This window comes from Anolis carolinensis, chromosome 2 (genome assembly GCF_035594765.1).
Source record: "Anolis carolinensis isolate JA03-04 chromosome 2, rAnoCar3.1.pri, whole genome shotgun sequence".
In the NCBI taxonomy this organism is placed as follows: Eukaryota; Metazoa; Chordata; class Lepidosauria; order Squamata; family Dactyloidae; genus Anolis; species Anolis carolinensis.
In genome coordinates this window covers 116,609,627-116,623,174 of record NC_085842.1, presented here as the reverse complement: position 1 = coordinate 116,623,174, position 13,548 = coordinate 116,609,627, and the positions used below count along the sequence as shown (strand labels likewise).

At 42.9% G+C, this 13,548-nt stretch overlaps 1 protein-coding gene across 4 annotated transcripts in view; it reads left to right on the top strand.

Annotated features, from left to right (window-relative positions):
* The window catches only part of sh3pxd2b (SH3 and PX domains 2B), a 159,330-nt gene that overhangs the window by 107,410 nt on the left and 38,372 nt on the right, over positions 1–13,548 (top strand). For all 4 annotated transcript variants that reach the window (XM_062970430.1, XM_062970431.1, XM_062970432.1 and 1 more), the window contains exons 5-6: positions 1,325–1,416; positions 12,370–12,395. In XM_062970430.1, coding sequence (XP_062826500.1) covers positions 1,325–1,416; positions 12,370–12,395 — 118 coding nt within the window. The remainder of the gene's footprint in view (positions 1–1,324; positions 1,417–12,369; positions 12,396–13,548) is intronic.

Below are 13,548 nucleotides of genomic sequence, written 5' to 3'. Positions count from 1 at the left end.
TTCTATGATTCTATGACTGCCTTCCATTTGGAAATCAATTTCCTCATTGTGGAAGACCATGTGGATCCAGAATAGGATTCCACAGTCACTTACGGACCCACCACCAAGACTCATACTTAGCCATGATCATGATGATAATTAAATAATAATAATTGGCTTTTCCTAGTAAAGAAAAGTAACAATGGTGGATTTTTTTTCAGAAATATTGAATATGTAAGTAATTGCAGAATAAACATCTTTTACAAATAGCTTATGGGCTTTTAAATATGGAAGGGAGAGTATGATGTTGGCGTGCAAAAGAGGCATATTATAGATTTGTAGCACACTCTCAAATGATGCTTGAGCCCTGGAAATACGTAGACGACCTTTAGGTCTTCCCTCCTTGGACATTAAAAATTTGTGGAATTCTGAGAAAATGAAATTTATGCTTGGAAATGTGTCCTTCATTTGACAGAGAAGATTTTGTTTATATCGGCATGTTCCATTTTGTCTTTCCATTCAGCCAGACATCCCTATGAATAGGATTTTGTAGATCCTACCCTGCACGTGTTCCCTTATTTTTCCAGTACCTGTACATAAGTAAGCAAAGTAAGTGTTTTGTGCTCTGATCCAGAAAAAAGTGGATATTTCACATATGTTCCCTTTACTTTCTGGCAGAGACAACTAAGACAACTTGCTTGCCCTGTGTGAAATGCACCCCAATAATCAGTCATGCTTTGGGAATCCACTTTAGGGGTAGGAGAAAATGTGAGATGGACATAAGCTTGCACTTGCTTTTCCAGATTGTCTCTTGTAATAATGCATAATACACTTTTGAAAAATTTCTTTTAGATGAAACACTCAGTCAAAGTAATGAACTTCTGTAGAAGCATTATTTAGAAAAAAAACATACATGCACCTTATTTCTTAAACAGTATGTTGTTCACAATCCACACATATTTTCCAAGCACCTAAATTACAATATTTCTTGAGTTTCTGTGTACTGTTACTGTTTGAATTTCATAACCCACTGTAGGAAATTTGGAGATTATCTTTTAAATGCATTTGAATGTATTTTAATATGTTTTATACAATTAGTTCAAGGGCTTTTATCAGGACACAAATGTTGAAAATATACTTCCCTTCAATAACTCTGGGCAGTATGTCATTGCATTTGCCTTTAATTCTGGCGGAATTAAGGTTCCAGGACTCTACTTGCAAATCTTGGATGATGAGCGATATTGTGAGCAGGGGACTGTCTACACACAAACTGTCGGTCATTCACACACAGAATAATTGACACATCAGCTTTTAACTTTCCAACCACATCATTTTTGTTTTTCAGGCTCTGATCCAGTTGCCACCATATATATCTCAGTGTGATGAAGTCCTTCGGTTCTTTGAGACGAGACCAGAAGATTTAAATCCTCCCAAAGAGTAAGTTGGTCAAATTTCCATAGCTGCCCAGTGAAATTGCTTGTTTTTAAACTAAAAAAAATCTATTTATTTAAAATTTACAAATTTAAACAACACATTACAAGCATAGCAGTCTGTTTATCTTACCTAGGAAACAGGCATCAAATAAAACCCAACAATTAAAAAGTATAAATATAACAAACAAAGGATAGATTATTAACAAATAAAATTGTATAACTAGAACATCACACACATAATATTTTTCTGTATCCAAATTGAAAAAATAAGCTATTAAGTTTCAAAGTCTATCCATCAAATAGGTACACCTGGAATCTCTTAACCTATGGATCTAGTTCCTCCTCCACTTCCTTTGTGCCTCATGTCTCTGTTCATCTGATTCCTCTCTTCCTTTGCCCGAGTGAAACAGACATTCATGGCTATCAGGCAAAACAGAAACATGCAGCATGTGCACCACCTAAGCGGCCCCCCTGCTAACATCTGGATATTGTGGCTGCCATTTGAGTGTTCATACGGCAGCCCCATCTTTGGAATTTCGGCCCAATGCAAGTGATGACATTGACTTCCTCCCACCTCCTGAGAATGGGATGCCCATGTAAATGTTAACGTAACAGCCCCAACTTTGGGAGGCAGAGCTGGAAGTACAAACTTCTTAATGATCAAAACCTTGCTCTTCCGACAAGCGTTCAATGGGTGAAAAACTCGGGGCTATGTCTGTTTTTATTGTTGCTTTTATTGTTGTTTTTATTGTTATTTTAAAGCCAAGTGTATTGTTTTAATCTATTTTTGTAAACCGCTCCGAGCCAAACTGGGAGTAGCAATATATAAGTTTAATAATAAATAAAAAAAATAAATTAAAAAATAATAAGTTATGAAACCCCAGTAAGTGAAGGGGCAACTGTACTGTTTTTTATCAACATCTACTCATCAACCTTGGTATAGTTAACTAGCAAAATAGAACGTTGTGTGTCTTAAAAGCCTCTGGTGCTTTTACCCAGAAACAACCAAAAGCAAAGTTGCTTTTCTGTAGCCAATTTCTTGAGTAATTTATGCTGTCAAACAGCAACCACATGCTCTTGTTTTCCACTGAAATCAAGGACAGGCTGGAGTTCATCTTTCCTTCCTTGCATGATGCAACATTCATCTTGTGACTATGAGTTGATTGTGGCTAGAAGTTTATTTGTTAAACACCGAGAATGAAAATAAAAACACTAGCCATTCTATCCCTGCAATTATGAAAACAAACTGATTGTGCAAGTTGAAACTGATGAATAGTTTATATTTTTAGGAAAAAGGAACTATTTTGTTTTCTGTGCTGGAACATACAACTCTTCAACACGTAAATTGTTTGCAATCCTTTGTTTTCATTGGTACAGACAGCTTTTATCTATGTAGATGACCTTATATGTTCAATACTACTTCTCCCATGTACACATCATTTTCCTGGTTTGTCATAATTTCTTCTAGATTTCTTCTAGTACTTCTCAGGCTTTGGTCCTCCAGATGTTCTGGACTTAGCCAGCATGGCCAATGATCAAAAAAATTCTTGAAACTGAAGCCCCAAACACTGGAGGACCAAAATTTGAGAATTGCTCTTGTAGCTTACTTGAGTAATTACTTGTAGATTACTACCTTGGTGCAATTCATTAACTTATAGCATGATGTTATTAGCCTTTGTTTCTGCTCTTCCTTCCTATAGCTGTCCTTGTCGATTAGCCCCCAATTCCTTTGGTAGTTTTTCAGCTAGATTAGTAAGACATAAAGGAGCCCCTATGGCGAAGTGCGTTAAAGCTCTGAGCTGCTGAACTTGCAGACCAAAAGGTCCCAGGTTCAAAAGTGGCGTGAGCGGCCGTTGTTAGCTCCAGCTCCTGCCAACCTAGCAGTACAAAAACATGCCAGTGTGAGTAGATCAATAGGTACTGCTGCAGCGGGAAGGTAACAGCGCTCCATGCAGTCATGCCGACCACATGACCTTGGAGGTATCTATGGACAATGCTGGCTCTTCGGCTTAGAAATGGAGATGAGCACCAACCCCCAGAGTCAGACATGACTGAACTTAACGTCAGGGAAAACCTTTACCTTTAAGGGAGAGAAAGATCTGGATGCTTGACTTCTTCAATAGTATGGAGGTAAGTTTATGTAGAGCTGAAAAATCATACAGCCTTCCAAATGCTGTTGAACTACATCTCCCAGCTTTGCTCACTATTGACACTGCTTTCTGTGGCATCTGCAACTTGCAGTCCAACAATATCTGAAAGATCTTATGATAGAGTCATTTTTTGAAATAGTTTTTATAGCAGCACAGATCTCTAAACCTCACGTGCTGGAAATGGGACATTGTGGAGGCATTGTGGAGCCTGCTCAGATTTTATTTTTAGTTTGAAAGAGTCAGTGTGGTTATAGTGAAGCTCGGTTATGTCTCTTACCATACAGATAGGTCATTTCACATTTTCTAGTACTGTATGTGAGATCTTGGAGATCCCACTAGTCTGCAGATTCCCTCATGCTTCAGGTTCCTTTCTTCCTGCTTTGTTCTGTACCTCCTTTCTCACCTCATACTCTGCTTTGATCCTTCCTGGATTAACTGTCTGGTCTGTTCTCTTTGATTACACATGACCTGTATTTAGTATTGTCTCACTTCAGAGTCGATTAAATCTCTTCACTGATCTCACAGTAGTTTTATTGATTTCTTCATAAGACTTAATCGCCCCCACTCCCCACTGCTGGAAAGCCTACATGGCTGATCTGATGATCTGATGCTCTACTGCACAGTCAATATGCACTGCAAAGGCTTTTCCAGAATCAGTTTTCAGACTGTAATGTGATCCATGTTCCATGTGGAATCCCAAAGTGTGACTTGGGAAGGTGTGCTGGAATAAAGTTGAAACTCAGTTTTAAATGTTTTCCCTTTTAGTTTCTAACTAATTCTTGTGCACAATTTTTAGATGCCTCAATTTATGAGACTTTGATGATATGTGTTTTTAAAATAAACAAATCTACAGCAGCTATTGGAAAGAACTGGGGAACTGTAGTTCAAATCAGGTGTTTTAGGAGCTATGGAATGCTTAAAGAAAGAAGGCCAGGTATTGTGGTATCTTCCCATATTATACAGAAAAAATAAGTCTTTCTCCTTCAAAATGATTTGCTTTAATTAGTTTCATAGGAGCACCTTTACCTTAAAGTTGGAATGTTGCTTAGAATTGGAAACTGAAGCATGATGCAGTGAAGGTAATTACTTAAAATTAGAACTGAATTTCACTCTGTTGAATAAATTGCTACTTAAGATATCCAATATTTAACAGGGCTGTTAACAATTCTAGTTGTCACTGCAAGATATATAGGTATACCACCATAAAGATGAACTGATAGACATTCCAGTTGGAGGATGTCATAGCCAGTACCAGCTTACATTTTATCTCTTTAAGTTTATGTTGTGATTATATTTTTCTTATCTGCAATGCTCTTCCTGGCTTAAGATTCTTCCCAAAGCTTTGAGGTAAAATTGTGCAATTCAACTCACTAAAAGGTATAGCTTCTATCACAGAAGAAGAGTTGTATCACTGTGATTAGGTGAAAGAAAGCTTCTTCCTACCAATAATTTTAACCTTGTTATTTGTCACTTTTTCTTTCTCTGGTTCATGTTATCTGTCTGCGCTTCCCATCCTCAGGGCCGGCCCCACTAATGCGGCAGCTGACGCCGCCGCCTCGGGCGCAGGCCCGGGGGGGCGCCGTCAGGCTGGGCGGGAGGCGGGGCACCGCCCTGACGGTGCCCCGCCTCCCGCCCAGTGCGCCCTGGCCCGTCTGGCCTGCTAGAAAAGGCCAGACGGGCGAGCGGGAGTAGCGTGGGAGGCGGGGCCAGCTCTGACGCCGCTCCCCCCCCCGCCCAGCGTGCCTTGGCCCTGCCTCCCACGCAGCGTGGGAGGCGGGGCCAAGGCACGCTGGGCGGGGGGGGGGGGAGCGGCATCAGAGCTGTCCCCGCCTCCCACGCTACTCCCGCTCGCCCGTCTGGCCTTTTGTAGCAGGCCAGACTCAGCGGAGGTTTCTCCAGGCCGCGATTGCGGCCTGGAGGAACCTCCGCTGAGTCTGGCCTGCTACACAAGGCCAGACGGGCGAGCGGGGGTAACGTGGGAGGCGGGGCCAGCTCTGACGCCGCCCCCCCCGCCCAGCGTGCCCTGGCCCCGCCTCCCACGTTGCGTGGGAGGCAGGGCCAAGGCACGCTGGGCGGGGGGGGGGAGCGGCGTCAGAGCTGGCCCCGCCTCCCACGTTACCCCCGCTCGCCCGTCTGGCCTTTTGTAGCAGGCCAGACTCAGCGGAGGTTCCTCCAGGCCGCAATCGCGGCCTGGAGAAACCTCCGCTGAGTCTGGCCTGCTACAAAAGGCCAGACGGGCGAGCGGGGGTAGCGTGGGAGGCGGGGCCAACTCTGGCCCCGCCCCCCCGCCCAGCGTGCCCTGGCCCCGCCTCCCACGCTGCGTGGGAGGCGGGGCCAGGGCACGGGGGGCGGGGCCAACTCTGGCCCCGCCCCCTCACTATTCGCCCTGGCCCCGCCTCCCACGCAGCGTGGGAGGTGGGGCCAGGGCACGCTGGGCGGGGCCAGGGCGCCGGTGGCGGGGGCGCTTTTCAGCACCCCCGCTTTACATCAAAAAATATCTCCGGCCGGCCCTGCCCATCCTGTATCATGATAAACTTCTCTGAGCTCTGTTCTTGGTCACCTTTGCCTCCTTTGTTTTCTTCAAGCCATGGCTTGCACTCTTTGGCCCCATCTACACTGCCCATTTAATGCAGCTCCAACTTAAAACTGTGGGTACAAAATGCACACCATCAGGCCCAGACTCAAGAGAGGGCAGGGCAGGGTTGGGGGGGGGGGCAGGACAGCCCAGGTCATCTTCAGGTTGTCCTCTCAGGATAAGGACCAGGCTGTGCACCCCATCCTTATGCCATGAGGAAGGCTGAACACGCAGCGACTACCCTGATCCTCCTCCCCATCCTCCTCCCCTGATCCTCAGACTGTCCTCTTGGTATTATTTCGGGAGGAGGGTGAGACAGGTGGCAACTCAGAGTGCTCTGGAGGGCTCTCAGCCACCACGTGCCTTCCTCAAGCCATCCTCCTGGCATAAGGATGGGGTCGCTCACACCATCCTTATGCCTAGGAGAGGGCAAGATACACAGTGGCTAAGAGTACTCCAGAGGGCTCTTGGCTGCTATGTGCCTTCCTCCCCCATCTTTTTGGCATAAGGACACAGCAAGCCACCCTATCCTTCTGCAACAGGACAGGGAAATGAGGAGGGCCTGAAGTCAGCACTCAGGGGGCCGCATCCGCCCCCCAGGCCTTAGTTTGCCCATGCCTGTATTAAAGGGTATACAGTGTATTAAAGAAAGTCACAGGAAAGTCTGAGTTAAGCCCTTTAACGTGCTGCCCAAATCCCAGGGCAAAAACAGCTCTGCAGAATTCAGAGCTCATTGTAGACACCCTCCTTTCCTGAAGCACTTTGTAGAATTCAAAACAAGTGTGCGAGGATGCTGCCAAAAAACAAAACAAAAAACTCAAAGGCATGACTGGCTTACAGGAAGCTATTTGATCCCTTGGCTGGGGTGATTGATTACCTTCACTCCTAATTGTTGCTTTCCCCTTTTTTCACCTTCTATGCCACTGGGGCACTAGTGTGCATCTTTATTGGAAATGGGGAGGGGGGAGAGAGAGACCACAAAGCAGTTTGAAGTCAGGTTCCATGGTTAGTTATCCAAACCTATCAGTCTAATTACCTGTGTCAGTGTAAAAGACTCCATTTTTATTTACTCTCCATTTTTAATGCCTCCTTTTTCTTTTTGATTTCCTGATTAACAGGTTGTTCTGTAGTCTATTCCCTGTCTATTTATCTTTCTGCTGAAGCCTCTGGTGGCCTAGGGGATAAAAGCCTTGTGACTTGAAGGTTGGGTTGCTGACCTGAAGGCTGCCAAGTTCGAATCCCACCTGGGGAGAGCGAGGATGAGTTCCCTCTATCAGCTCCAGCTCCATGCAGGGACATGAGAGAAGCCTCCCACAAGGATGGTAAAACATCAAAACATCCGGGCGTCCCCTGGGCAATGTCCTTGCAGACGGCCAATTCTCTCACTCCAGAAGCAACTCCGGTTGCTCCTGACATGAAAAAAAAAATCTTTCTGCTATGGTTCAGTGACTTATTCTGTAGGATTATAGTAAGGATAAAACAAGAAAATCTTGTTTATAAAGATGAAATGAGAATGTTTTATGCATTGTACTATGCTTGCTCTGGTAACAATAGTACAAATAAAGTCTGTTTTGCAGATACATTTGTTGGCCATGTATTGCAGTCATAATTTTTTAAGAATATTACTTGAGATGTCAAGATTTCTTGATATCTGTCAAACTGAAGATGAGGTTCTAGGAATAGATAAACTTCAATTTATGATCGTTCTTGATTGATGTTTGTTTTAATAACCTTCAATTATTGAGTACACAAACAATTTGGACTTTGTTGCATTACTTATGTTCATGATGATGCCAGTCTGTCTTGGCAAGAAGGTACTATTAAATTATCTTCTCTTTATGCTTTGCATTTAGGAAGTAGGAAAATGTGTGTGAGAGGTGACTTAGCTTCTCCAGTAGACTTCTCTTTGCTACTGCAGTGTCTCAGGGATATCTTCAAAGTTTTTCATGGCCCAGATAGAATACACAAAAGGTGTTTATTAGGTGCAATTCAATATGTTAATGGATACTGGTCCTTGGCAGTCCTCTTTGGGGACTGGTATGAACTGTTTGTTCAGTGTTTGTGCTGCTTGGTACACTGCCAACTGGCCAGTCACAGTATAAAATTCATGCTGTGATTATCTACACCAGAGGCTTGGCCCAATGTCATAACTCATGGGTGAGATAAGAAATATTTTCTTGGGGACCTTGAAAGAGAGCCAAACCTTCCAATAATAGGAAAATTGATTTTTATAAAGTAGCAACTAAATGGAGAAGGAAAGGCAGTTTATCATGTTGAAAGCAAAGTACAGCAGTCATTCTGATAACACTGCCTATGATATTTGATTTCTGCATCCGCCCTTTAAACAAGATGAATTATTGCCCCGTCTTCGTTGATTCATTCTGAATTCTTCCTTTTGAGAGACAATCCTGATTTTATTAAATGTTTTCAGTAGTTTTCCCTCTTCTAGATGGTTTATTAGCCTATTATAAAATCAACAAAAATTAGTCTTGTGGCATCTTAAACACATTTGTATATGACAGTGACTAATTATTTTTTATGAGATACCTTTAAATAAGTGGGAATAGCCACAAAATTCTGTTCTATTAATTCCATCAGCGCTCAGTGAGAATATTTTCCAAATATCCCACTTTTCAATTTTTTTGAAGCTTTCCTTCTCTCTGTGTGTAATTATTGCAGAACTAAGTTCAAAAATGTGGATTGACAATTATTACTACCACCTTAATCATGTATACAAGGTGAGAAGGGAAAGGAAAATGTACTTCCAGGAGTCTAGAAAACACCATGAAAACTCACTAGTTTAGGAAAGTACAAAAGTCATCTGGACTTGGTGGAAGTAGCAAGATAGTAAAAGAACTTTTGTGCTTAATTACTCTTTCCTAAATTTGAAAAGGCTTATTTTTCCCTGACTGGCAAAAAAGAAAAAAAACTTCAATGAACAAAGCAAAAAAGCCATTGCTGAGTCAAGGAATTCGGTTGTTAATGATCTTCTGCCAAAAACCTTTAGCCATCATTGCACAAGTTCTAAATAGTTATTAAAGCAATCTGTTCTCTTCAATCAGAAAGAAGTAACAATCAGAGCAGATTAGTCTCCTTGCTTGCTTCTTGTTCATTTCAGTGGAGAGTCTTGCAGACATCCTATCATAGTCATCTATGTGTCAGTAACATGAAAGAGGGCAGAGAGAGACATAGTTGTGTTTTTTAAACAAAATCTACAGTTGTATGCTTTTTAAGGAGAAAACATAGTTGTGATGGAATTTGCTTGACAAGCATTTTTAGTGCTTTATCTTTTCTTGATTGCCTTATCTATAGATTTGGATGAACACTAAGTAGGAGGACTCTGGAAGTTCTAGATGAAGTCTGAATTAAAACTGCACAGCATCAGATTCTTCTTCTGGTGTGGATGTTTAGAATTGCAAACATTCTTTGCCCTGGATGAAAAATGTATGGTCCTCCAGATGATGTTGACTTGCAGCTCCCATCAGCCTTAGCCAGCATAGCCTGGTGAGAGATAGAGAAATCAGTAGTCCACTGCTAGAGTGCAAGAAGAAATGTGCAGTTCTCCAAGTGCTGTTGGACTCCTCTAGCCAGCACCTCCAGTGCTGTGGGATAACAAGAGGTGCAGTTCAAGAGCAACTAGAAGGCTGTATAATTTGCATCCTAATCTAGATGAATGAGCATAGTGTCTTGACTTATTATTTGTTGGTTAAGAACCAGTATTGACTTATTCCTACCTTCCCCAACTTGATGCCCTCCAGATATTTTCTCACTGTTGTCTACGAGAGAGTACCAGATTGATAAAGACTGACCAATGCAGCAGGGGCAGGGTTTCTCCAAATGTAACATGCACTTCAGCACACACCTATGACATTGCAAAATGTACTTACTTAGGAGATCCCTCGTTATCCAAGTATGATGGCCCTCCAAGGGTAGTGTCTTGGCGGTGGGTACGTAGGTGACTGTGGAGTGTGGAGTAGGTGACTGGTGACCCATATGTTCTTCCACAGTGAGGACATCGGATTCCAGATAGAAGGTGGCCCCAGTCAGGGTTGGCTTGACACGCCTTCCTCTTTCTTCCTTAAGCCCTCCATTCACAGAATCATAGAATAATAGAGTTGGAAGAGGCCTCACAGGCCATCCTGTCCAACCCCCTACAAGAAGCAGGAAAATCTCATTCAAAGCACCCCCGACAGATGGCCATCCAGCCTCTGCTTAAAAGTGATGCATCGTCCCACACGCATTGATCAAGGGTGGCCCACTGAGTGTTATCTAAGTAACTGTGGTCCTCCACAAGATGTGTTTCCTGATCAGATGTTAGTGGTGTAAGAATTTGGAATCTATTGTATAAGTCAAGCCGAGCAGAAGAATTCTGTGGAGGCTGCCTGGTCCTATGTCTCTTTCTATGGGTGACCTCCTTCCAAGCCTGAGGGTTGTCTACATTTAAGTTGATCTCCCCATAAAGTTCCTGATCATGGTAGTGTTGGTGTGATGCGGGTTGCATATCTAGAACAGCGTGTTGTGAAGTGTCCAAGAAGAGCCCGAGTTCCTGAATGTCCTTAAGGGTCTTAATACGGTCCTCGAGTTGTTGGATCCTCTGCTCCATCAGAGTCATCTGTTTACACTTGGTGCAGCTGTAGTTGAGTAGTTGTTGTGCAAAGAAGCTGAACCTGCCGCAACTTGTGCATGCGATGGCAAGTTTTTGCATTTGTTCCATTCATGCATCTTCGAATTATGTAGCACTGCTGGTCACAGCTGACCTCCAGCTGGAGTGCTCAAGGGCCAGGGCTTCCCAGTTCTTTGTGTCTATGCCATAGTTTTTAAGGTTAGCTTTAAGCCCATCCTTAAATCTCTTTTCCTGTTCACCAACATTCTGTTTTCCGTTCTTGAGTTGGGAGTACAGTAACTGCTTTGGGAGACAGAGATCGCACATTCAGACAACGTGGCCAGTCCAGTGGAATTGATGGTGAAGGACCATCGCTTTCATGCTGGCGGTCTTTGCTTCTTCCAGCACACTGATATTTGTCTGCCTGTCTTCCCAAGAGATTTGCAGGATTTTTCAGAGGCAACACTGGTGGAATCATTTCAGGAGTTGAGTATGACTCATCACATCATTTCAAAATGTAGACACCAATAGGCTATTCATTTAACTGTTGGGATATTTGGTTTTTGAAACAGTATATGCACACATTATAAATATACACACCTGACAAGGAAGTGTGACCCATTCTCCTCTTGCCAGCCATTTTCTGGCCGAGAAGTCTTTTCTGTGAGAGCACCAAAATATTCTTCTTCATGCATTATATTCCAACTAAAATCCTGTGCAGCAAGAACTTAGCACCTGTAAGTTGTAAATAATCATGTCCATGGAAGGATGTTCTCAACCATTAAAAACATAGAGAATGCATTTTATATTACCATACTGGAAGAAAGAAAATGCCACTGGCATTTTACAGGCAATGTGCTAATGACTTGCTGCAATAATACACTATGCTATGATTGTAAACTTACAGTGTTTTTACATTTGCGTTGGTGTGTTTACATTTGCATTCGTAAATTGGAATAAAATCAATGCATAATAAATAGTTATTTTAAAAAGTCTGAGTATGTCGTTCAATTTAATGAACTTCACTAACACATGTCTGGGCTAACACACAGCGCAACACATCAAGTTTAAACATACTTTTCCATTAAAATTTATTATTTTTTATTTAAAGTACCTATTTATTTATTTGGTTGATTGATTGGTTGCTTGAATCCTGGTTAACTGGGAATCTACTGTAGTAGGAGACTTCTGGTATGTGTGCCTCTCTTGGTGACAGATAAACAAAAACTATTTGGGGCCTTGGAGAGTGTATTAGCAAACTAGTCTGCCTGAATTATCTTGAAATTCAGATTTACGACTTCCAGAGAGATACAAACAATTTGTTTTTAAAAGCCTCAAATGGTGAACAATGAGAACACAGCAAAAAGGATAAATAGGGAGGAGGGCAACAACTGGTTTTCATGTGTCATTTCATAAGAGTTTCGGAAAATAGAAAAAGAGAATCTTTGAAAAGCTTAATTACCTTCCAGTCTTTTCTTGGCAAAGTAGTCCCTCAGGGTAATTCAGAAAGTCAGTGGCTAGAACAAGCATTATCCAACATCTTGGTGCTTGTTTCTTCGGTCTAACAACCAAGGTTCAGTCAAATCGGCTGTTACTATATTTCTGATCAGATTTCTTTTTCCTCCGCAGGGAGCCAATTGGAAAGAAGAGAGCTGGTAAGGCATTTTTGCTTTTCTTATTTTTGGTGTTGAACTGTGTTGTAGAAGTAAGCTGTGCAAAGCTTGACCAAAGCACATGATACCACAGTCCACCTGCAGAACAACAAATTGAAGCCTGTCCTGAAATGTTACTTCTCCTTGTTATTTTACCTTTTTTACCTTTATTCTTATTTCCTTTCTGATTTATCTGGCAGGATACTGCACTAGTAAGATGTGTGTGTCAGACTTAGGGCTTTTACTGTGTGTCTGCCACAATTATCAATTTGTTACTACCTTTGCTGTATTCTTTGAATATATTTTCCGCTATTCTAGATCCAGTGTTCTTGAGACTATTTGGAAATCTCAAAGACAAAAGCTGTGCGATTAGGGAGCATTAACAGTATAACTTCCAACCAGATTGCCATTCAGCTAAACATTCTTTTCCATGCTTGAAGCCGACTTGGGGACAGTGAAGCCTGATAAAACTTCACATTTTGATAATTTGGGGGTGAAAGAGAGAGAAAGAGTGAGAAAGAGGTTTACTGACAAATCAGTGATGAACAAATTGCAGAACTGCCTGTTGTGTGTGCATGGGTGACACACCTCTAACCGACAGAACCAAAGATGACACAAACACAGGGTTGGGATATAAAATGGCCACAACTTATTTATTGATTACAGGAACAAGGGTTGGCTGCCATGCATGGGTCCTGGATCATGGATTGGACAGCCCAATGCTGACCGATACAGCTATGCACGCCAGGGTCCTATCATGTCAATACCGGACCAATGTTACCATTGCACCCCTGGCAACCACTGGACGCCCTCCCCTCCTTCCGTTAAAGGGAAGGGAAGCAAGCCAGATCCAGGGTCCATGCTACACACCAACCTAGAAGTTGTGACAAAGAATAGGTAACGTGAACCACAAACATAACATATTCAGGGTGGGTAGGATGGAACGACAAAGAGCAGGCGCAGTGCCTGCGCCAGCCAAGAGCGCCTAACTAGGGTGCTGTGGCCAATCAGCGATGGGCTCTGGCCTATCAGGAGGTGGGCAGGGCCCACTGCTGATAGGCCAGCCAGCCAGGTGGCGGGAAGCTTTCCCACTCCGCAGGGGGCTTCTGGGTGGAAGAAGCCCCCTGCAAGCGCCATGCCGGCAAGAGGGCACCCA